General features: G+C 36.1%; 2 protein-coding genes across 2 annotated transcripts; one reads left to right on the top strand and one right to left on the bottom strand.

Annotated features, from left to right (window-relative positions):
• The first annotated feature begins 1,760 nt into the window (after nt 1–1,760).
• On the top strand, nt 1,761–25,390 carry s100z (S100 calcium binding protein Z). Its single transcript, XM_048165976.1, has 7 exons — nt 1,761–1,913; nt 3,008–3,122; nt 4,393–4,497; nt 10,620–10,787; nt 17,466–17,657; nt 18,009–18,165; nt 24,886–25,390. Exons 6-7 carry the CDS (start codon nt 18,025–18,027, stop codon nt 25,042–25,044), a joined length of 300 nt encoding a protein of 99 aa, XP_048021933.1. The 5' UTR covers nt 1,761–1,913; nt 3,008–3,122; nt 4,393–4,497; nt 10,620–10,787; nt 17,466–17,657; nt 18,009–18,024; the 3' UTR covers nt 25,045–25,390.
• ch25hl2 (cholesterol 25-hydroxylase like 2) lies at nt 5,206–7,237 on the bottom strand. Its single transcript, XM_048165975.1, has one exon. It carries the CDS (start codon nt 6,489–6,491, stop codon nt 5,619–5,621), a length of 873 nt encoding a protein of 290 aa, XP_048021932.1. The 5' UTR covers nt 6,492–7,237; the 3' UTR covers nt 5,206–5,618.
• Nucleotides 25,391–25,952: the final 562 nt, after the last annotated feature.

The raw sequence follows: 25,952 nt of genomic DNA, 5'->3' as shown, positions 1-25,952 counted from the left end.
TCAGATATCAGATCAAGCAGTTTCCACGTCGTCACTGTTTGATCTGATATCTGCGGTTTAACAGAGAATTCTGCGTAATGTAAATGTAACTAAGTAAATCTACCCACCTCTGGCAACGGAGGCCTCACTGAGCCATCGGATTTCATCAAAAATATCTTAATTTGTGTTCTGAAGATGAACGAAGTTCTTACGGGTGTGTAACGACATGAGGGTGAGTAATAAATGACAGAACTAACCCTTTAATAAGCCTTTATCAGACCAGGTTCTGCTAAATCATTCACAAATCTTTTGATAGTTCCACAATCTCTATTCAGTTTTCACAAAATATTAGTTGTTTTCATGACTTTTGCAAGACATTGCACCATTTCATCATTCAACATGAAATGTTAGTGCAGTCTTTTTTTACTTTTCTTTTTTTTACCTAACTGTGTATATAAAGTACAATGCAACTGGACAAATTACCTTAATATAATGTGGAATAATTTGAAATTTATTGAGGTTAAAATAGAGTAACAGTGTTTTGTACTATATTACAGTTATCTATAACTAAAAACAAAACCATAAAAATAATTTTTGTTACTTGAAAAAAAAGAACATTAACTGAAATAAAATATATAAATAAATCTTTAAAAAACACAATTTCAGCTAGTTGCCAAGGCAATATTTCTTATTTTCATTTAGTTTAACTTGATGTACTAAAATAACTACAACTAAAACTGAAAAAAGAAAATAATAAAAGACATATAGACATAAAAAAAAAAAAAACTATAAAAAATGTCAAAAACACAACAAAATTACTAAAACCTTGAAATTAAAAATAAAACAAAAATATGAAAATAAAAACTAATTCAAACTATCAGTTAAAACTATAATAGTATCTGAATCATACTAAAATAACTTTCTCAATTGTATATTTTACTATGAATGATTACAATTATCTCTCAGTCACGTCGATGGATGAGTATTGAACACAGCGACATCTACAGTACAGATCTGGTAAGTGCAGCACTTGATTTTTCATGTATGTATTAAGTCGCTGTTCAGAATGGAGGACCAGTGTACTGCACAGTATATACTGTATACTACCTACTGTTTTTAAAATAATATGTAAAATATGCAATATTAAACAATATGCTGCACGGTTGTCCCATGACCAGTGTTGCATGGTTAATTGTTAATTTAAACTTTGTCTAGTTATCATACCAGAAATAGTTATTTTGCATCCTTAATCCAGTTTTTGAGTAAAAATGTGCCACTATTGGCAGTCAGAGAGAGAAAGAGAACATTCAATTCAAACACATTGCATTGTTGGAGTGTAGTGTGCTCTGCTGTTTGTTGCAGATTTTGGCAGATGTAGTAGGTCATATGGGTGTTGCATACAGAATATTTGCATAATGTAACATTTTGCATTATACATTAGCCAATCATATTAGTGAACTGTGATGATTATTCTGAGATATAGACCAATTTTGTATTCAGAAGTAAGTTTATTTCTTGGTATTTTAATGTCAGTTTGGGTGATCAATGTCTCTCATTGTTCAACACAAATGTAAATGGAAGGTGAAAATGTTTCTGCTTATCATTTATAATAGATCATAGATTATTCTAATGAGCATGTAGGGGATTATATCATGTCATATCACTCAGATGTACACATTTAAACCGTTTGTGTGTCTCAGTATTATCTTATCTCTCCTGCATAACTACTTGCTTAAAACACAGTCCACATTTTCTCCCAGTTTCCACATTCCTAAAGGACCCCTCTGTTGCAGTGCCAGAGGGGGAGGCGTCCACAACAGTGCCTGATGGGAAATGGTCCAGGGTTTCCTGTGCTGAGCTGCAGATAACAACTTACTGTTTAGAGAGCTCAGCCTGAGGTCTTCAGAGATACTGAGCTGCTGGACGAGAGCCAGGTACTGCTCAGCCTCGCATGCACAAACGCAGCAAAGCTCAGATTTTTATGTTTGTTTGTTTGTTTGGCCTCCTCCGAGCTAGTCAAAGGTTACAGATAGCACCTCCGCCCCCTTTGCTAAAGGTCTTCCGTTTTATATGACACTGCATGCTGGCATCTTAATGTGAAAAAATCAGAATCATATCTGAAATTGTTCAGTTCCTGGTGTCATAAGCCAACTTTATCTGAATTTCTCTCTCTCTCTCTATCTGTCTCTCTCTCTCTCTCTCTTTTAAAGCATGGGGAGCTATTCTCCATGTGCCAGAGGGATCAGTAGGAGGCTGAAAGAGAAGATGATTAATTAGCATTGCCTCTCCGCTTTGGCTGTAGACTGATCTCAGCCCAGATCCTCTGCGGGCTTCTCTTATGTAAAACTGTCGAATAACATAGTGTGGCATAGAACCGAACGATGGCAGAAAACAAACACTGCATGCTGTGGCGTATGTTCAGGCCGGTTGGACATCCATATCCTGAAGTGTAAACACATTGTTCTTATAGTACATCATTTTTGTAATCTTTTACCTTCCCCTTAGGTCGTTTCAATCCACTAAAGTAGTCCATTCGACTCATACTCTATACTCAGTTTTCTGAAGCTTCTGATTAGATAGCTTCGTATGAGAAACAGACCAAAATTTAAAGAGACAGTTCACGCAAAATAGAAAATTCTTATATTATTTACTTACCCTCATGTTATTCTTCTGCAGAACATGATGAAAAATATTTTGTTTCAACAGTTTTTGTATGTGCAATTTGAATCTGACGTTCTTCAAAATATCTTCTTTTGTGAAAAATATCAAAATAACTAATTATCATGATGACAGAAATTTTATTTTTGGACAAACTGTCCCTTTAAGCCTTATGCAGTTCTGAAATGTCTTTTACAGTAAACTTTCCATATCACTATTGGTCATGTGATATGCGAAAAACCAATAGCTTTTGGGCTCAGTGACGTCCATCCTGGCGTGAGATCTGATGGCTTAATTTTTTATCTGTTTCTTGTCTTGTCATATGGTGCACAACTCTCATTTTATGGTGCTTTTTTGTCTTTTTTTACAGCTTGGCTAAATATCCACCCACTTTTGCTGGAAAAGCAGCTTGGGCATTCTATCGAACATCTCATGTTGCGCTTCACAAAAGAGAGAATATAATATGGACTGGGAATGACATGAAGGTGAGTAAATTCTGACAGAATTCTCATTTTTGGACAAACTGTCCCTTTAAGCCTTATGTAGTTCTCAAATGTCTTTTACAGACACATTTTTTTCAACTTTCCATATCACGATTGGTCATGTGACATGCGAGAACCAATAGCGTTTGGGCTCAGTGACGTCCATCCTGGCGTGAGATCTGGTGGCTTAAAGGTGCCATCGAACGTTTTTTTACAAGATGTAATATAAGTCTAAGATGACCCCTGAATGTGTCTGTGAAGTTGCAGCTCAAAATACCCCAATTAACTGAACAAAATAACTGCCTATTTTGAGGCATAATTAGAAATGCGCCGATTCAGGCTGCGGCCCCTTTAAATCACACGCTCTCCGCCCCCTTCCGGGCTCTCGACTCTATCACTGCATAAACAAAGTTCACGCAGCTAATATAACCCTCAAAATGGATCTTTACAAAGTGTTCGTCATGCATGCTGCATGCATACATCGGATTATGTGAGTATAGTATTTATTTGGATGTTTACATTTGATTCTGAATGAGTTTGATAGTGCTCCGTGGCTAACGGCTAATGCTACACTGTTGGAGAGATTTATAAAGAATGAAGTTGTGTTTATGAATTATGAATTATGAATTATGAATACAGACTGCAAGTGTTTAAAAATGAAAATAGCGACGGCTCTCTTGTCTCCGTGAATACAGTAATAAACGATGGTAACTTTAACCACATTTAACAGTACATTAGCAACATGCTAACGAAACATTTAGAAAGACAGTTAACAAATATCACTAAAAATATCATGATATCATGGATCATGTCAGTTATTATTGCTCCATCTGCCATTTTTTGCTGTTGTCCTTGCTTGCTTACCTAGTCTGATGATTCAGCTGTGCACATCCAGACGTTAATACTGGCTGCCCTTGTGTAATGCCTTGAATATGGGCTGGCATATGCAAATATTGGGGCGTACATATTAATGATCCCGACTGTTACGTAACAGTCGGTGTTATGTTGAGATTCGCCTGTTCTTCAGAGGTCTTTTAAACAAATGAGATTTATATAAGAAGGAGGAAACAATGGAGTTTGAGACTTACTGTATGTCATTTCCATGTACTGAACTCTTGTTATTCAACTATGCCGAGGTAAATTCAATTTTCAATTTGATGGCACCTTTAATTTTTTTATCTGTTTCTTACACAAGTCTATCATATGGCTTCAAAAGTCTTGTAATATGGTGGACAACTCTCATTTTATGGTGCTTTTTGTCTTTTTTTTACAGCTTGGCTAAATAACCACCCACTGGAAGAGCAGCTCGGACATTCTACCAAACATCTCATGTTGTGTTTCTCAAGAGAATATAATATGGACTGGGAATGACATGAAGGTGAGTAAATTCTGACAGAATTCTCATTTTAGGATGAACTGTCCCTTTAAGCCTTATGCAATTCTCAAGTGTCATTGACAGTCGCAACTTGTCGCATCATGTTCGGTCATGTGACGTGAGAACCAATATAGTTTGTCCTCAGAGATGCCCAACTTGGCTTGATAAATGCTATTTTTGACACAAAAACAAATGAGCATAGACAATTTTTGGGGGGGCTTTAGATGACTTTGAACTCTCATTCTTTGGTGCTTTTTGTCTTTTTTTACTGCTTGGCTGTATAAATCACCATCCACTTTCACTGGAAGAGCAGCTCAGACATTCTGCTGAACATCTGATTTTTTTGTCTCATGGAAAAAAGACAATAATATGAATTTGGAATGACATAAGTCCGATTAAATTGATAAAACTCTCATTTTTGAGTGATCTGTACCTTTAAACTTTACAATAGCTGTGTCAACCTACTTACCAAGCTCATATTGTCTTGAAAAGCAATTTTTATTTATATTAGCAAATGCAAGCAGCACCAGTGATGATGTAAGTAGTCTTAGAGCTTTCTAGCAATCACTGTTAGCCAACATGCCCGTGTGTACCCACAATGTTACTTCATGCGGTTCTCTCCTCTAACGATTGTAACGGTCAGTGTTTTTTTAGTGAAATCCAAAGGTTGCAAAGGTCCTCAAATGCACATCAACACAGCTGAAGGCAAACTTAACAAACAACAGCATTTTATTGACTGAAGTTTAGTGAAAAATACAATAACAAGCATTGGAACACAAGCCATTTTGAACACAAGTAACCTCTTTAAAAAGACATCGCAAAACATAAGGCCAAAACTACTAACCTGAGATATCCCACAAAACCTCCATAAATTGGCCAATGCTGAAGAGGTTTTTTTTTTCATTTTAGAAAAATAGATAGATTTGCAAGAAAAGACACTTTTATACATTCAAGAACCATTGGGAATGTTTAGCTCTGCTTCTCCTCTACCGGTTTGTTAGTAAGACACTTGATCTGCAGTTCGGGGAGAAGATGAATAGCGGCGGGGAATGTGTGAGACAGGGCGGGACAGATGGAGCGAAAGGAGAGAGATGAGAGCGAGGGTGTGAAAGGGAAAGCGAGCCTCAGGCTTCCTTTTCGTCCTTTTCTCTCTGTGTTTTTGTCTTCACGGGAGCCGGCATGGTCGCCGTGCCCCCCAGCCAGTCCCAGTGAGCGAAGAAAGGCGCAAAGTTGGTGCCCGGCTGCTGATGGTGAGCGTCGTGCCGCAGCGCGCCGCCCCAAAGGCCGAAGGGAACCAGACGGTGCATCGCCCAAGGGAAGTCGTACCCGCAGTGGTCCTCGGTGGACACCCAGATGTTGAACAGCATGAACGCCCAGGTGGTGAGACAGTGACACTGGAGAAGAAGAGGATCCACGGTGGTCCAGAAGCCCACGCTGAAGAGCTCCCAGGCGGACAGGTACTGCGTGACCAGGCTGAAGGTTTGCCGGTACTGATGGTGGAGCGCGTGGAAGGTGCGGTACAGCCAGCCCACGCGGTGATGCAGAAGGTGCCACAGGTAGTACTGGAAGTCGAACACCACCGTGCAGCCCACGATGCCCAGCAGGAAGGCGGTGAGCGTGGGCGCCTCGCGGGGCAGCGGCACGGGCGGCCGCCAGAGCCACTGGGCCACGGCGGCGGGGAAGATGTAGAGCAGATGGTTGTACGTGGTGAGCGCCAAAGTGGATCCGATGTTGGACCAGGTGACGGTGCGGTCCTGGTGGATCTGGTAGCGGCGGATGGAGGGCCAGGTGGGCGCCAGCAGGTCCAGCACGGTGTAGAAGAACACCAGCACCAGGTACATGGACACCGAGATGATGACGGGAAACAGCGGCGAGCGCAGGCTGCTCTCGTGGTTCTGCTGGAGGTAATCCCACATGGGCTGCAGCACGGAGCGCTCCGACAGAGCCCAGGTCGCGTTGCTGATGTCCAGCATGCCGTGCATACTGCCGGGACTCATGGCCAGCTACGTGTTGTTGATGCAACAGCCGGCGGCTGTTACTGCTGCTGCAGGATGGTGAGGATGCTGGCAGCGGCCGGCGGCGACTTTCTCTTGTTTTGAGTGGTGGATGTGGCTTTTTGTAAATGATCTGATCTGCACCAAATGAGGCAGGCCTTTACGCCTCTAAAATGTGTCCAAGCACCACCTCCTGCATCTGTAGCGTCTCTCTCTCTCTCTCTCTCTCTCTCTCTCACACCCCCCCACCATGCTCCCCTTCTCTTGGTATGGTGTGTGTCTGTGTGAACGCTCTTTCATTGGTAGTTCGAGGATGATCCAACATTTGACCAGCCAAACTGTTAAGTCCCTGCACCACTCATTTCTGACCTAGAAATGGAGAGAAAGAAGAGAGATCTGTATTGCACACAAATTACTATGGAGATCAAAATGATGCATTGTAATTCTGTCTCAAACGATGCACAAAAATGCATATTCAGAATTGAAATGTCATTGTTAATTCTGCTGAATGAGGTGGTGTAAATGTGTTCAGTGTGCAAGAATCATACACTTAAAAGTGCACAGCCGATAACTGATAATAACATAGTTTAAGGCTGTGATACCAACTTATTCTGTTTCTTTTTCCATGTCAGATCAGATATATATTGGTACAGGTTTGCATAAGACTTAGCAGATTTGTGCCCCTATAATGTTTGTAAACGTTGATATTGTTAACTAAAACTTTTTATAACTGTATAATTTAATATATAACTTTTATAACTATATAACTTTTTTTGGTTAATTGAAATAAAGCTAAAATAAAAGTTTATCTTAAATAAAATAAAATAAGTACTAAAATTCTTGAAGAAATAAATATAACAAAATTATTAAAACGGAAAACTAAAATATAAATGAGAAATAAAAATGCATAAAAATAAATACTATAATATAAATTATACTAAAATAATACTGTTTGTAAAAAAAAAAATAGACTTGCATCAGAAACCATAAATTATTTTGGAATTGGAGTGTGAGTTATAGCGCACTTAAAAATTTTGGCACTATTTACTCATGTTCTTCTAAACCTGTATGACTTTCTTTCTTCCTTGGAAAGCAAAAGGTGTTTTTATTTATTTTATTTATTTTATTGATGCATGGATTGCTCTTTTTATGAAATTGCAACAAATTGTGATAAAAGTTTTAAGTGTCAAAAATGCACCTCAAAAGTGGTGGTCCATAACTTCTGAAGTCAAATGACAGCTTTTTGTAGGAAACATAACATTTTAGTCATTATTTACTGAAAATCTTGTCATTTGTCCTAGCTTTTGCTGTCACATTCATGACATAAGTAACAAAAAGGACCTGAATCAAATAACGATTTGTTCACGAATTAGTGCTACATTCACTCACGGTGTCTCACTAAAAGCTATTTTATGACTTCAGAACGCTTACACTCTTAAAATAAACATTTATTATAAACTAGGCTTTTTTGACTAGTTTTATGGTGCTTTTGCATCCTTTTTTAGGCTCCAGTTCCCATTCATTGTAATTGCAAAGGGGGAGAAACACAATATTTCTCAATTTTTGTTCCATATTTGTCATATGTGACATGACAAGGTGAACTATTTCTTTAACTGCTTTAAGTTGTGTTTGTGTAACAGACAAATGTTGAAACATATACTGTAGAGCAACTGACCTCAGCATTACAGCAGATTTTTTTTACCACATCGTCTCATTTCCCGTTGCACCTTCCAAAACCTTCTATTAATATAAATGAATTAGCATGACATTTACATAAACTGACATTATACAACATTTTCATTAATATTCATATGTTTGTTTGGCTAGACTTGAGTAGAAAATGCATCTTGAACAACCCATCTCTGTATAAGGATGAGTAGGCCTGTACAGCCCAGTTTTCTCTTTCTCTCTTTGTCTTCTGTCTCTCATTAATCATAGCTTTTCTGTCAGTCCTTCACTGAGATGAAAAGCCCTTGTTTATATTTTGATGTTTTCAGACCAGGAAGTTGCAGTTGGGTGTCACTGTGGTCATGCATAAATATTTTAACAGAATAAAGTTGTTTGTTCAAACAGAAAAAAAGCTGAGAGTAGGAGAGGGCAGACAGCCACTGAGCCACTCTCTATAGAGTCAGTAATGATCCACTTCTCACGCAAAAAAAAAACAAAAAAACATCCTTAATGATAGGGACGACATTGTTCTTTGATTTGTGTGATTTGTTTTAAGGATATATATCTGTAAACTAGCACAGGACGTATAAATAAATCATAGAAAATGGTGGAATAAAGCCTGGATACAACTATTAAATAAAAATATGAATCACTTATGAGTCATTTAGTGGCTGATAGACATGCTTAATGCTTAAAGGTGAAGTGTGTCATGGTTTTAAGCTATTAATGTACTGGGTAGTAACTGATTATATGTAATCTGGATTGCATAATCAGATTTCAAAAATGAAGTACTTGTAATTAGATTATATAATCTATCATAATCAGACTACAATTACTTTTTATTGATTACATGATTACATATTATTCACACAATGGCAGTAAATCGTTCATACACTGTAAAAAAGAATTGTTGGTTTAACTTAAAAAAAGCAAGTTGCCGGCTTAAAATTTTGAGTTTATTGAAATTACAAATTTGAGTTAATACAATGAAGGCGATTGATTTAATCAACAGAAACTCAAAATAGTATGTTATCTGAACTACATTAATTATCTAAGTTGATTTGACAAAAGAAAAAATGTTGTGATAACAAATCATGAAAATAATTTTTACAGTGTAATTTAGTGAATATCCTTAATTCTTCTTTTTTCATGTTTTAAACATTAATTATTATTTGAATTATCTTTCAGTAAGTCATTTAACCTTGTATTGCTATGTCTTTGATGATGATAAAGAATATATTTCTTGCTCTTTATTTATATATATATATATATATATATATATATATATATATATATATATATATATATATATACACTTTATTTTACAGTATGTGTACTTACAGTGTAGGCTATTTACCCAAGAATATACCGGTAATATAAGGTAACTACATGGGTTAAGGTTAGGTTTAGGGGTTGGTTCAGAGTTAGCACCTTGTTATAACCCAGTTATTGTAATTGCTATAATAAGTATATAGTATGTACATGCTGAATATAGGACTGTAAAATAAAGTGCAACCGTATTTTTATATCAATATGGTACAATAGTATCCTATTAAATTCAATGTAATAAATGAGTTATGTTAAAAGTAATCAAAAAGTAGTCAGATTATACCTAAAATGTGTAATGTAATGGATTATGTTACTAACTAAAATATTTGTCATATAGTTTGGAATCAGTAACTGATTACAATTTGTAAGTAGTCTACGTATAAGATATTCATATCAATACATAAAAAAAATAGCATTGATATAAAATTGACTTGACTTTATATTCCAGAATGTGACATTTTAGATTGACAGTATTTCAAGTATGTGAAGACTGGCTGAACACCAGTTACCTTAAAGGGTTAGTTCACCCAAAAAATGAAATTTCTGTCATTTAGTACTCACCGTCATGTCGTTCCACACCCGTGAGACCTTCATTCATCTTTGAAACACAAATTAAGATATTTTTGATGAAATCCAAGAGTTTTCTGACCTCCCTATACACAGCAATGTCATAGCCAATTTCAAGGTCCAGAAAGGTAGTAAAGACATCATTAAAATAGTTCATGTGACTGCAGTGGTTCAACTTTAATGTTATGAAGTGATGAGAAAATTTTTTGTGCACAAAAACAAAACAAAAATAACGACTTCATTCAACAATTTCTTCTCTCTTTCGCCGTTGATGTTGTAAACACAGTGCAGCGCTTCCGGGTTTGAATTGCATGGACAAAAAAACAAAACAAAAAAAACACCCACAACAATTTTCCCAAATATATATCTTTCTTGTTTCACAGAATAACAAAATGCATACAGGTTTGAAGTGAGTAAATGATGATAATTTTCCTTTTCAAGTGAGCTGTTCCCATTCGCATCTTTCTATTGCATAACAATGTGTATTTGTTTTTTCATTAGCATAAAAGTGTTTTCAGCATTTTTGTGATCTGGTGAGACTTGAACTGGCATTGTTTCTCATCACAGATGCTCAATCAAAGCCACTACAGCTTGACGGAGGTTTTTAGCCCAGTTCACTTGCTGCGAAGAGCACAAGGATTAGCTGTCTGCTCCTGTAGTTGCTCATCATCATCTGGTTGCAGTGAGTTGTCGATGATTTCTAGCCTGCAGCTTTCACAGACGTGAGGCCTCCAGGTATTTCATCTTTACTATTCTGGAGTTTACACTCTTGGAAGGAAAGGTTCTATATAGAAACTTAAAGGTTTCTATCAGGTGTTTCATATGGAACTTTTTATAGGTGCCCATCATGGGATCATTTTATGGATTTAGTTTTAATGAAAGGTACACTATGTAACTTTTTGTGTTAAAAATGATCATTTAAAGTCCCCCTGTGGTGAAAATCAAGTTTTTAATGTTGTGTCTATGTGGTGTTTTTAATATGCTTTAAGACAAACCATGTGCAAATTCATGTCGACACCATTGCTGAGTATGTTCTCTTTAAAACTGCAGTGATCTAAAGACAGTTTCAAAAACACTGTTTGAAATCGCTGGTGTTTCTTACATCACAAACTACCTTATAACCTTGTAATCATCACGCCGACAGGCTTTAGCATATCATTAACTATAACTGCTCTGAAGCAGGGGAGTCTCAAGAAGCCAGGTTATCCCAGTATATTTTTCTGTTGATATGGAAAATCGTGTAGATTTAGCAATATAGCGGGTGTATGATGTATATTACGATGTTATGATGAACTATATGCCTTTCTCCACTGACGTTCTGAGTTCTTCAAAGCGTTTCTAAGGATGCTGATTTTTGTAGAAGGCAGCAGTCTGACTCTGAGATGGCGAACGGGAACATAGTTTGTGTAACATTAGCAAAACATTATTAGCCGTTTGATAATGTAGTCAAGCAAAAGGCTAATAATATTAATTACAGTAATGTGTCCAATGTTGTAAAAAAAAATGATACCACTGTGCAGCATTTACCTCAGTAAGTTGACCGAGTGGATCTCTGAGCTCCTGCAAGTGAGTGGAGGCGGGGCTAATTAGCATATTCATAGATCCAGCAAGGGTGTAGTTTAGGGGTGTGACGAGATCTCGTGGCATGAGATCTCGCGAGACTAATATGTGACGAGATTTCTCGTCGAGGCGAAAAGTAGTCTCGTGATGTTGTTGCCATGACAGAGTGTTTGGATGATTAGGATAGAATATGCCACCGCTATGTTTACATTACGCCTCCATTACGCCTGTCGTTTTGCTTTGCATTTAAATAAAAAACATTTAATTCAGTTGGATAACGGTTGCCACCGCTCCATATTTACAGAGTTACGCGCGATCGCTAAAAGTGAAAGTAAACGCGAGCACGCATTCAAACGCGATTTCAATACCCGCATTTTGAAAGCGGCTCTGATGAATGCAAATATCTCTCAATATGAAAGCTATTTTAGGCTGGGCAGCGTAGTTGTAACCATCTCTTAGCTCTGTATCAAAGAAAAATTTGGTCTTATTTGCACTTTGGTTGCACTTATTGTAAAGTGTTACCATAAAAAATGAATAACAGTTTTCTCTTAATCTTATTAAGCACAAACAGTAAGGTTTCATTTGTTAAAGGTGCCCTAGATTCAAAATTTGAATTTACCTCAGCATAGTTGAATAACAAGAGTTCAGTACATGGAAATGACATACATTGAGTTTCAAACTCCATTGCTTTCTCTTTCTTATGTAAATCTCATTTGTTTAAAAGACTTCCGGAAAACACGCGGATCTCAACATAACACCGACTGTTACGTAACAGTCGGGGTGTACGCCCCCAATATTTGCATATATGCCAGCCCATGTTCAAGCATTAGACAAGGAAAGGCAGTATTAACGTCTGGATCTGCACAGGTGAATCAACAGACTAGGTAAGCAAGAACAACAGCGAAAATGGCAGATGGAGCAATAATAACTGACATGATTCATGATAACATGATATTTTTAGTGATATTTGTAAATTGTCTTTCTAAATGTTTCGTTAGCATGTTGCTAATGTACTGTTAAATGTGGTTAAAGTTACCATCGTTTCTTACTGAATTCACAGAGACAAGAGCCATCGCTATTTTCATTTTAAACACTTGCAGTCTGTATAATTCACAAACACAACTTCATTCTTTATAAATCTCTCCAACAGTGTAGCATTAGCCGTTAGCCACAGAGTATATAGCCTCAAACTCATAGAGAATCAAATATAAACATCAAAATAAATACTTTACTCACATAATTTGAAGCATGCATACAGCATGCATGACAAACATCTTGTAAAGATCCATTTGAGGGTTATATTAGCTGTGTGAACTTTGTAAATGTGCTGTAATACAATCGAGAGCTCATGTGGCAGGGAGTACGCGAATTAAAGGGGCGGCGCGCTGAAAAAATCAGTGCATAGTTAATGATGCCCCAAAATAGGCAGTTAAAAAAATTTATTAAAAAAAAATCTATGAGGTATTTTGAGCTGAAACTACACAGACACATTCAGGGGACACCTTAGACTTATATTACATCTTGTGAAAAAGCATTCTTGGGCACCTTTAACATTAGTAAATGCACTGTGAACTGTCATGAACTAACAATGAATGACTATTTTTATTAACTAACATAAACAAAGATTAATAAATACTGTAGCAAATATATTGCTCATTGTTAGCTGATGTTGGTTAATACATTAATGTTAATAAATGAGACCTTATTGTAAAGTGTTACCATTTTTATTCATACTGTTTTTATTTCTAAAAAGGAGTTCAGTTAGGAGGTCAAAAGTTGTAGAAGCTCATAAATCATGTACAGTAAGGCCTAAAGAGACTGAAATCATACAGAAGAGAAGTCAGTCAGTTGAGTTAATGGCAAAACCTTTTACAGTACTTGAGTATTGTTGTCTTTTACTGCACATGATAATTCATACTCAGAAAGTAGAACTGAAATGACATTCATTACAAGATGATTAGTTAAAACATTTCAAATACACCTACAGAATATTTTTTCTAGTCATGTATTTCACCATTGAGGATTTCTTAAAAATAGTGTGTAAAAATCTTGTCTCGTCTCATTCTCGTGAACTCAGCCTCGTGAGATACCTGTCTCGTCACACCCCTAGTGTAGTTATATTCAAGCTATTTTATAGCATGAAGAAATTTTTTTCCACAGGAAAAAAAACGGTTAAATATGTTATTTTGGTGATCAAAAGGGGGACATTAAATAATGTTTAAGATAAAAGATTAGAAAATTAAATTCAGTTTCAGTTTTGTTTTTTTACCACTAGAGGGACAAAAGTTACATAGTGTACCTTTAATACATTTTGTTGTTGATTACAGTTGTCTGTCTGTTACATGTTTCTTTAGATTGTATGCATGTATAAAATGGTTAGCTTGTTTTTGTACCTATCTAAACATAAAAGTACATTTTTCTACCTGTAAATGTTACATATGAATACTTACGTAAATGAGACCAGTTTTGATTTATATACAATTTTTTTATTATTATTCTACAGGTACATGAATTGTGGATTTTATGGCTGTTTCCAATTTGGTACTTAATTGCCATGATTATGTGTACATACAGTATTGCCAAAACATTATTACACAAAACTAATAATGGCAAATAAGATAAATACAATATAACAATACTAAATATTAATATTCTGTGTTGGCAATTGCATATTGGGCTATAAGGCTTAAGTTTTGGGCTCAGTTTTGATAATGACCGCATGACTTGATCCAGAACGGTCCCTTTATATTGGTTACTCCGAATGAAATTCATTTTTCCGGGCATTCTTTCTCGTAACTAAGCAACAACTTCTACACATAATTTTAATACCATTTTGCACTATGTTGATATATGATGATATAAAATCATGCCAGAATAAAAAAATATATACATTTATTACATTTTAAGATATTTTAATCACAAATGAAATGGCTGTATTGGCCTTTGGACGGTTAAACCGAATGACCTTTTGACTCTTCAAAATCTTTAAAATACATTTATATGTAGAACCTTTTTGATTCAGTAAAAGAGATCTAGTTGTACTACCTTACATACTTTGGATGTCATATCTTTGTTTTTTTTATTATTATTAAGGCCTTTGGACAAAAAATGACCCATCTTTGTTTTGCAAAAACAGTGCATGAGATTTGCAAATGGTGTATAACTACCTGAACCTTTTTAAGGTTTTGCAGAAAGAGTGATTTATTCGACAAATGCGTTTAATTTGCTTCAGAGAATGGGGTTTAGTGTCTTAGCAATTGTGAAAAACTGTAATATCTCGATAGCCTACTAAAATGACACTGTCAAAGTTGAGCCACTAGAGGTCAGAAACACATCGCCATTAAAACAGCAAGCAGAAACGAGCCGTCACAAGATGATGAAACTAACATGTGCTGCATTTTGCTGTCTTCTTTAATGATGTTTAGACAATTAAAGTAGTATGAATACTGAGAATTTACATGAAAAATGAACAATTTTTGCGTGACTATTGTCACTCATTGCTCATAATACAAGTTCAATAGGTTCTCTCACTCTAATTCACACAGCAGTTCGAAGGGAAACGTTTCATCATCTTAATGAACGGAAAACACTTTTAGCTTGGAGGGTTGGGGGTGAAACACACCTGAGCCTCATCCTGACCCCCCTCTGCTCTCTCCCTCAGGTAAAATCAGTAGGTAAAAAATAGACTCGTCTTGATCCTTTGAGAGATAGGTCTCGAAACACGACGACACTTTATTAAGTCTGCATTTTCGTTTTTTTATATAATTAAATAAATAGTAATTAAATAATTACGATGTCCTTTATTTTTAAACATATAGGAGCAAACTCCATGGGATTTAGGAAAACAAGAACGCCACGTACGTCATCATGTCCCGTTCCTTTGAGCAATAATAGTCGTGACGTAAACGCTTTTGCTCGGAGGATGATGCTGGTGTTTCCAATCGAAGCACTGAACCTTTCTGAACATGCAGAACCAGACACAATAGAACAAAAACAACTAGAGTTCACACCGAGGACGATAAAGTTTTAATAATCGTTTAATAAATGTTTTAATAATTCCATGAGTAAAGAGACGTCCACTCCACAATAACGAAAACGATTTTCCAGCGGATGAACGATAAAAACATTCCCAGCCAATCAGAATCAAGTGACTTAAAAGAGCTTGAGCATTTAAAGCTGCAAATGACAAAAGTGCAGCGCCTGCTTATAATAATCAGAAAGTTATCTTTATCGTTCTTGGTGTGAATGAGCCTTTAATTAATTAAGCCACATACTGTAGTAGGCTATATCATAAATGAAACACAACCAGGCAACAACCTTCATGTTTCTCTCTCTCTCCAACTGTATTCATATTCTAGATCTGGACTTCTAGTACTATGAATCACTTATAATCACATGATTAAATAAATGAGCTCCAGTCAAGTGATGAACCTTAATAATAGTCTCTTATCTTCTCTCTCATTCCCCAGGCGGTAATAGGCCTTGTTATTTGATTCATTGCAGTGACTTAATGACCAAAATTAGCCTTTTTGTATGCATCAAGGACAGATGCTGATGTCTGATAGACTGCTTTTAGAGGGGCTTGATAAGGCAAGCATCATTATAATTCTTCTAACTGTACCTTATTAATTTTGTTAAACACGTAGCCTTCCATTTGTGCTGCGGACATGAATTAAATTGAGTCATGTGTGATGTTAGATTCCATGACTCTGAACCCTTTTGTGCTCCAGCCGTATTGAGACAAGTGGGTGGCCCTTTTGACGTGGGGCAGGCAGTGTACAGCCCAGGGGGCCTTTGCCATATCTAGGCACCAAAATGCCTTAGAGACATGGGAAATTGTCTTGCCATGCATCTCTATCATCATACTATAATTCTAATTCTATGAATAAATGGTTCTTTGTTTTCTCTTTCACTGCTTTGCATTTTTCTAGCTTCATTTCCACTGTAGCTTATTAATGAATGCATGGATTTCTATATGATCCAGGCTGGTTTATGCTTGCTTGTTTTGGTGTTGGTCTGGTTGGTCAACCAGCATAATATTTCTGGTGAAGCAGGTTGATCAAGAACGTCTTGCTGGATAAGCTAGTTTAATCAGCCTATAGTAAAAGTTTGGGGCTTTTTTATAATGTTTTTGAAAGAAGTTTCATTTGCTCACCAGGTTGAAATTGCAAAACAGTAATATGGTGAAATATTATACAGATTAAAATAACTGTTTTCTATTATAATATATTATAAGTTAAAATGTAATTTATTCCTGTGATCAAAGCTGAATTTTCAGCATCATTACTCCAGTCTTCAGTGTCACATGATCCTTCAGAAATGATTTGGTGAAATAGAATGCTTTTATGACATCATAAATGTCTTGACTGTTGTTTTTGATCAATTTAATACATCCTTGCAATATAATACATCATACTGACCCTAGACTTTTGAACAGTAGAATGTCATTGCATTATATAAAAAATGAATAAGGCCATTTATTTTGAAGGAAAATGGCACAAGCACAGCTTTCAAATGAAATATATCACAAATATGACTTGTGTTAAGTTTTAAATGATTAAAAGTAGACATGCTGTTCAAGATGAAGAAAACAAACTTGCAGACTTTGTGTTTGTGATGCTTTAGTGGATCATGGTCATAGTTGATCTGATGAATATGCCACCTGTGAACTTGAGGAAAACTGACTTCATGCATCCACTGAAAATCACCAAAACACCAGTAGATTATAGCAGAGCATAAATGGCTCATAAAAGTGAAGTTAGTTCTGCATATGTGTGTGTGTGTGTGTGTGTGTCCGTCTGTATCGAGGGCTCTCAGGAGGCCGCTGTTCTTTTATTTCGAGTGTGTTTTCAGTGCAGGTGTGTGGCAGGGTGCGGATCAAGATCACAGGGTTACTATGGTGCAACACCTGAGCTACGACACATCGTCACGACAACAGAGGAGGGTGTTTTCCTGCATGGGTTACCTCATAAACAACTTCACCCGCTCCAGAAAACAATTTGTTCGCAAACGCACTCAGAAGTTCACTTCTCTGCTCTGAACAAGGTAAGACACTTTTCTCTTAGCCAACAAACATTATCTGATATTTGAAAGAAGGCTAATAAATGATTCTGAACTGTTATTTACTGTGAAAGTACCACAATATAGTGATGGTACTTTGATATACATCATGGTACAGAATGATTATCAAATTCATGTGCCAAAGTAATTTCATGGTACCATGTCCAGAAAGATATCAGGATATTTTTGAAGTGTTTATTAGTGAATATGGCCACCAAATTGTAAGCTCAAAAGTAACCTTTAAGTTAGAACAACATTGAAAGTATTATAATGCATGACCAGCAGCGGTCGGGTCGGGTCGGGTCGAACTGGACGTGTCTCCTCTCCGCTCCACAGGTGCTCTGCTGCAGCCATGCCCAGTAAACTGGAGGGAGCCATGGATGCCCTCATCACAGTCTTCCACAACTACTCGGGGAGCGAGGGAGACAAATACAAGCTCAGTAAAGGAGAGTTGAAGGAACTTCTAAACAGCGAACTCACCGACTTTCTCACGGTTAGCAATCTTCACACAGTCTCTGCTTTAGCTTGATCATTTGCTTAGATCATTCTAGCTTTTATCAGAATATGGTATGTTACTGGCCCCAAGGGCCTGCATTATAAAGACTGAAATAAACGAATCTTAATCCACACTGGGAAATTATATTTATCATTTAACAGAATTATATTTAACAGAATTTATACTATTTATATATGCACATTCAGAAAATATACAAATGTTTATATATATATATATATATATATATATATATAAAATTGAATTTATTAACATTTATACAATATATATAAGAATTTATATAAATATATTATACATTTTTCTATATTTATTATTAAATAGAATTTATACTATATATATATATATATATATATATATATATATATATATATAAAAAATTACATTTAGAAAACTATATAAATACTGTACATTTTTCTATTTATGTATTAATAAATTTAATGTATTCATTTATAAAAATTGATATTTTATATATATTATAAACATGTTTTAAAAGTGAATTTGTTTTGCATAAGGAAATAATTCTGACTTTTAAAAATAACTTGGTTGAGAGTCAGGTTGATTCAGTCATTTAAATATATTTAATATATATATATATATATATATATAAACATGTTTTAAAAGTGAATTTGTTTTGCATAAGGAAATAATTCTGACTTTTAAAAATAACTTGGTTGAGAGTCAGGTTGATTCAGTCATTTAAATATATTTGATATATATATATATATATATATATATATATATATATATACAGCTCTGGAAAAAATTAAGAGACCACTCCAAGTACAGAAATCAATGTTAAGTGGTCTCTTATTTTTTTCCAGAGCTGTATATATATATATATATATATTTACAGTACAAGTTAAGGCAAGAAGTTACCTACCAATCAAGATTTATATTGGATTTTGACAGTGCGTATAGAAGTCAAGTTTATTACACTTTGGATATTTATGAATTTCTTTGCAGCCTGTTTCTTGCGAGTATTGAAATTGAGGTTCATTTTGGTTTCCTTATCAGGACGTGAATTCAAATAATGAGAATTAAATAATCTTTTGACCTCATGTCATATGAGAGCTGTTATATGAACACACTCACACACACACACACACAGAGCAAGAGGGAAAAGTTCAAAGCGCTGTCTTTCCTTCAGGAAAACAGCCCATAACATCACCTCACTGACTGCTTAATCAACCCTAAATAATCCTTTAATTCCATCTATTAAGATTTAAGATTTCATCTTGACATCCAGCGCATATCCCCGCTCTTTTTCATGTGAGTGAGTTTTTGGCTCTGGTGTGTTGATTAGTGATAATGATTTGGTTAATTTCTCCATGAACTTTTCATCTTGTTTACAGTTTGCGTTGAATTCATTTCCTGTGTACACAGGCGTGTAATTCCAGCTCTCACACTGGGACAGACCTCTTGCTGAGCTGGCTGCAAATCTGAGGAAATGAATTAAATGAATTATTTCTTTCCCATCAGATACATTATCGTTACATAAAACTAACCCCATTCATAATTAGGAAACTTAATCTGAATATTAATGAGACGAAGTTCATGAAAACAGAGCTTGGGTCAAACCGAGTCCTGGTGTGTCTCTCTGATGAAGCAGGGTATCCACACAGATCCTTTTCGCATTTGGGTGTTTGAGCTGTGTGTGTGTGTGTGTGTGCGCGTCTATATAGTATTTAACGTAATTATATATATATATATATATATATATATATATATATACACAAACCCGATTCCAAAACAGTTGGGACGCTGTACAAATTGTGAATAAAAAAGGAATGCAATAATTTACAATTCTCATAAACTTATATTTTATTCACAATAGAATATAGATAACATATCAAATGTTGAAAGTGAGACATTTTGAAATGTCATGCCAAATATTGGCTCATTTTGGATTTCATGAGAACTACACATTCCAAAAAAGTTGGGACAGGTAGCAATAAAAAAGAGCCTCTCAGAGTGGCAGTGTCTCTCAGAAGTCAAGATGGGCAGAGGATCACCAATTCCCCTAATGCTGCGGCAAAAAATAGTGGAGCAATATCAGAAAGGAGTTTCTCCGAGAAAAATTGCAAAAAGTTTGAAGTTATCATCATCTACAGTGCATAATATCATCCAAAGATTCAGAGAATATGGAACAATCTCTGTGCGTAAGGGTCAAGGCCGGAAAACCAAAACTGGATGCCCGTGATCTTCGGGCCCTTAGACGGCACTGCATCACATACAGGAATGCTACTGTAATGGAAATCACAACATGGGCTCAGGAATACTTCCAGAAAACATTGTCGGTGAACACAATCCACTGTGCCATTCGCCGTTGCCGGCTAAAACTCTATAGGTCAAAAAAGAAGCCATATCTAAACATGATCCAGAAGCGCAGGCGTTTTCTCTGGGCCAAGGCTGGACTGTGGCAAAGTGGAAAACTGTTCTGTGGTCAGACGAATCAAAATTTCTTTTTGGAAAACTGGGACGCCATGTCATCCGGACTAAAGAGGACAAGGACAACCCAAGTTGTTATCAGCGCTCAGTTCAGAAGCCTGCATCTCTGATGGTATGGGGTTGCATGAGTGCGTGTGGCATGGGCAGCTTACACATCTGGAAAGGCACCATCAATGCTGAAAGGTATATTCAAGTTCTAGAACAACATATGCTCCCATCCAGACGTCGTCTCTTTCAGGGAAGACCTTGCATTTTCCAACATGACAATGTCAGACCACATACTGCATCAATTACAACATCATGGCTGCGTAGAAGAAGGATCCGGGTACTGAAATGGCCAGCCTGCAGCCCAGATCTTTCACCCATAGAAAACATTTGGCGCATCATAAAGAGGAAGATGCGACAAAGAAGACCTAAGACAGTTGAGCAACTAGAAGCCTGTATTAGACAAGAATGGGACAACATTCCTATTCCTAAACTTGAGCAACTTGTCTCCTCAGTCCCCAGACGTTTGCAGACTGTTATAAAAAGAAGAGGGGATGCCACACAGTGGTAAACATGGCCTTGTCCCAACTTTTTTGAGATGTGTTGATGCCATGAAATTTAAAATCAACTTATTTTTCCCTTAAAATTATACATTTTCTCAGTTTAAACATTTGATGTGTCATCTATGTTGTATTCTGAATAAAATATTGAAATTTGAAACTTCCACATCATTGAATTCTGTTTTTATTCACAATTTGTACAGTGTCCCAACTTTTTTGGAATCGGGTTTGTATATATGTATGATATAGGTTAGGTTAGTAGATCTTCATTTGTTGTGATTTAAATACATTATGCTGATTTATACTAATTTAAACAGTTGAATACAACTGAAAAAAGTAAAAACTGTAAAGAATGTTATGATTGCATTATAATTATGGGGACAAATGTGCATAATTGCCATGCAAATAATGTCTCAATGCAAAATTTTAATGATTCAAAAACAGGCATTTTTTCCCCTTACATAACATAATTATTCATTTTCTTCATTTAAATTTTTGGGTGAAATATGAGCTGGATGTGTTTTCGTGAGATGTGGGTCTCAGCTGTGTACGCATCATCAGAAGGAGGCTGTTGCTTACGCATCATCAATTACTGGCTGGAACACAGCCCGATATAGATTCTCACCTCTCCCTCGCCACTACACACTCGCTCTCTCTCTCGGGAGTGTGTACTGTAACATTAGGAGGCAGAAAGAGTAATGAGTGAGATGTTAAACTGTGTATGGTGGCTTAATGTGTTAACCGCACACACACAGATAGTCAATCATATGGTGTAGCCACAGTCTGATGGACTGACGTTACTGATGGTTTTACGGTCACGGCTCAATGGTTACCATTGTCACTACTGGGGTGGACACATGGCCACTGGGTTTTGCCCAATCCTGCTCATGTGGAACGAATGTCAGGAAAGACGGATGGACATCCATGAGACTGATCTGATGATCTTTTTTGGATGGTCTGGAAATAGGCTATTGCAACAGGATCATTGACATAGAGTTAGTGCTCATATCAAAACAAACATACACAACCTTAAGCAATTTCTGTAAGAAAGCAATGCATTTTAACAACAAGTCTCTCAGATTTTATCAGTGTGTGATATATTATTGGCCCCAAGGGGCCTGCATTGTAAGGGCTTAATACAACAATACAATACAACAAATCTTAATCCAGACTGAAGAAAAACTTCAAATGAAACAGTTCTTCAAAGAAAAAAATATATAAATATTTACCAAAATATTTTACTAAATAAAATATATTTATTTTTTTAAATAAATTTTAAAGGCTGCAACATAAAATGTGAACAAAAACTCTTCTGGGAAGGCTTTCCACAAGGTTTAGGAGTGTGTTTATGGGAATTTTTGACCATTCTTCTAGAAGCGCATTTGTGAGGTCAGGCACTGATGCTCCTCCACACCAAACTTGCTCATCCATGTCTTTGTGGACCTTGCTTTGTGCACTGGTGCGCAGTCATTTTGGAACAGGAAGGGGCCATCCCCAAACTGTTCCCACAAAGTTGGGAGCATGAAATTATCCAAAATGTCTTGTGAAAGAGTTCCTTTCACTGGAACTAAGGGGCCAAGCCCAACCCCTCCACCAAACTTTACACTTGGCACAATGCAGACAGGCAAGTACCGTTCTTCTGGCAACCGCCAAACCCAGACTCGTCCATCAGATTACCAGAGAGAGAAGTGTGATTCGTCACTCCAGAGAACACGTCTCCACTGCTCTCGAGTCCAGTGGCGGCGTGCTTTACACCACTGCATCCGACGCTTTGCATTGCACTTGGTGATGTAAGGCTTGGATGCAGCTGTTCGGCCATGGAAACCCATTCCATGAGGCTCTCTACACACTGTTCTTGAGCTAATCTGAAGGACACATGAAGTTTGGAGGTCTGTAGCTATTGAAGTCGGTGACTTCTGCATGCGCTGACCCCGCTCTGTGATTTTACATGTCCTACCACTTCGTGGCTGAGTTGCTGTTGTTCCCAGTTGCTTCACTTTGTTATGATACCACTAACAGTTTACCGTGGAATATTTAGTAATGAGGAAATTTCACGAATGGAATTATTGCACAGGTGGCAACCTATCACAGTACCATGCTTGAATTCACTGAGCTCCTGAGAGCGACCCATTCTTTCACAAATGTTTGTAGAAGCAGTCTGCATGCCTAGGTGCTTGATTTTATACACCTGTGGCCATGGAAGTGATTCAGTGATTTGGAGGGGTGTCCCAATACTTTTGGCAATATAGTGTATATATATATATATATATATATATATATATATATATACACTATATTGCCAAAAGTATTGGGACACCCCTCCAAATCACTGAATTCAGGTGTTCCAATATATATATACAAACTTTTGTTAGATGCAATTAATCGATTTGACAGCACAAATATATATGTGTATGTATAGTATTTTTAAATATATATATATACTGTATATATACACATATACGATCACGATTAATCGATTTGACTCGACACAACCGATTGACCATGAATTGATTAACCAATCAAAATTTGATTAACTAATCATTTTGACAGCACGTGTTTGTGTGTACGTGTGCTATCATGATTAATCGTTTTGACCCGACACGATTAATCGATTGATCATGAATCAATTAATCGATCAAAATTGTGATTAATCGATTTGATAGCACAAATATGTTTCTGTGTGTACAGTATATATATATATATATATATATATATATATATATATATATATATATATATATAAATTACTAAATATGTTTATTTATTATAATAAATATGTTTATAATATTATAATATAATATTATTTTATATATTTTATTATATTTTATAAATCAGTTCCTATCCTTGATTCTGATTGGTCAATAGCTGTTTTATTCACGATAAAACACGGCTATGACCGCTTCACCCAATGGTTCTGTGTATCACTTCACAACACCCTTAGCAACCAGATGATATTGTTCATTGAAGCTTACTGTATTATGTAGAAGAGTATTGTGAGAAAGAAATCGATTGAGCGAGTTTATTATCTGTGTTCAGATTTAGTATTTTCCTTCAGGTCAGTCCTATGTTCATAATAAAAAATCAGTTTAAATGTCCAATGTATTATCTTGTCCTTTTAACAGTTAAGGGGTTTTCCCGTGACTGACAGCGCTAGTCAAAGCACTTGTCAGTTACGTCTTGTTCCGTGTTCACAACAATTCAATCTTTTCAATGTAAAAGTCTTCGCTACTGACTGACACACTCATACAGACAGTCTTTGCCGCCATCTAATGGAGTAATAATGTTACTTCTGTTGCTGTTCTCGGTCAGGGACTATTTTTTTTCGGCGGAAGGAAGGCTTTTAGTAAGAGTTTACTTCATGAAAGTTGCATTGTTATATATTTTTGGCTTTAATATTTGTAATGTGTGGTAACTGTTTTATAAAAGCAATAAGGTACTCGAGGCTAGTGCTGTATCGTGAATAAGAAGAATTCACTTCAACCGTGATTTATTCACGATACAGCACGGCCTCTCGTACCTTATTGCTTACATACATCAAATAAAATATTTTAAAACAAAATATTATACATTTTATTTTAGCATGCCTGGAATGTTGATTTGACCAATCAGCATCCAGTACCAGAACAATTGGTTTGTAAATGCACAAAATAAAACTGATATATTACATACTGTGCTGAGTTGTTTTGTTTATCCTCTCTTTGTTTAGTCTCAGAAAGACCCCATGCTGGTGGAAAAGATCATGAACGATCTGGACTCCAACAAAGATAATGAAGTCGACTTTAACGAGTTTGTCGTGCTGGTGGCGGCGCTGACGGTCGCGTGCAATGACTTCTTCCAGGAACAGCAGAAGAAGAAAGGCAAATGAAACGGATGCATGAAAGTCCCTGCATGTGTAATGCTCTATGATGCATTAAACCATTTGTTATGAACCATGTTATGAGTCCTCATGTCCTTATGTTAGCAGCTGTCATTTCCTTGATTTCTTTCCAAAAGCAAACTGAATATTAAATAACATTTTTTATATAAATTTCAATTATTTAAAATGACATTTTTCTGAAATGAAAGGAATGTATTTATCATAAGCTGATTGCTGACTTTACTATCTTTTGCCTGTAGAATACAATGGTTCTGAATTCTGTCTCTGTGAGCTCTGCTTCTATGTTAGTCTTTTTTCATTCGTTAAATTATTAAAGTCACCATGAAATCAAAAATTTACGATGTCTTGTTTTTTATAGAATATTGCAGTGTTTGTTATAAATGATTTATTCATGCACTACATTATTTTTTTTAAATTCATGTTATCACGCAATTCCTTCTTGCAGTGACATCTCTCTTCTGTTCTTTGATGATGTTTACTGACATGAGGGCGGGGCAAACTGTCACTCACATGAGATCCACCAATAGCAAACCACAACCATCCAATCAATTCCCAATAGATAAAATCAAGTCCCGCCCTACATTTATTCTTGTTTGAAAAGCAATTTAACTTGGATATTCATATGGAAAATAAGACTATCACAACTTGCACTGCATACTGCTTACTATTTTGGTATGTGAAACAGTCTGCTACTATATTTCAAACTGTAGTGTGTCCAGTTATTATTAAAAATGCTAATTTTACTTCTGTGAATTTTTCCAAAATTACAGCAGAAACAACATCCATTTTATTAATCGCACTGGAAATGGAAGGTTAATTCAAATGCACTTCTGTGTGCTGTTGTTCTGTTTCACATAATTTATCTTAGAAATTTATCAGAAGAAATTCATAAAGGT

The sequence above is a fragment of the Megalobrama amblycephala genome, linkage group LG18 (genome assembly GCF_018812025.1).
Source record: "Megalobrama amblycephala isolate DHTTF-2021 linkage group LG18, ASM1881202v1, whole genome shotgun sequence".
NCBI lineage: Eukaryota > Metazoa > Chordata > Actinopteri > Cypriniformes > Xenocyprididae > Megalobrama > Megalobrama amblycephala.
Note: the sequence above shows the minus strand (reverse complement) of the source record. Positions and strands in the feature narration are given on the sequence as shown.

Excerpts from the sequence above, each read along its gene's own strand:
- s100z (XM_048165976.1), top strand. The coding sequence starts at position 18,025 with ATGCCCAGTAAACTGGAGGGAGCCATGGATGCCCTCATCACAGTCTTC. Across the intron at positions 18,166-24,885 it reads AACTCACCGACTTTCTCACG|TCTCAGAAAGACCCCATGCT; the intron begins GTTAGCAATCTT and ends CTCTTTGTTTAG.
- ch25hl2 (XM_048165975.1), bottom strand. The coding sequence starts at position 6,491 with ATGAGTCCCGGCAGTATGCACGGCATGCTGGACATCAGCAACGCGACC.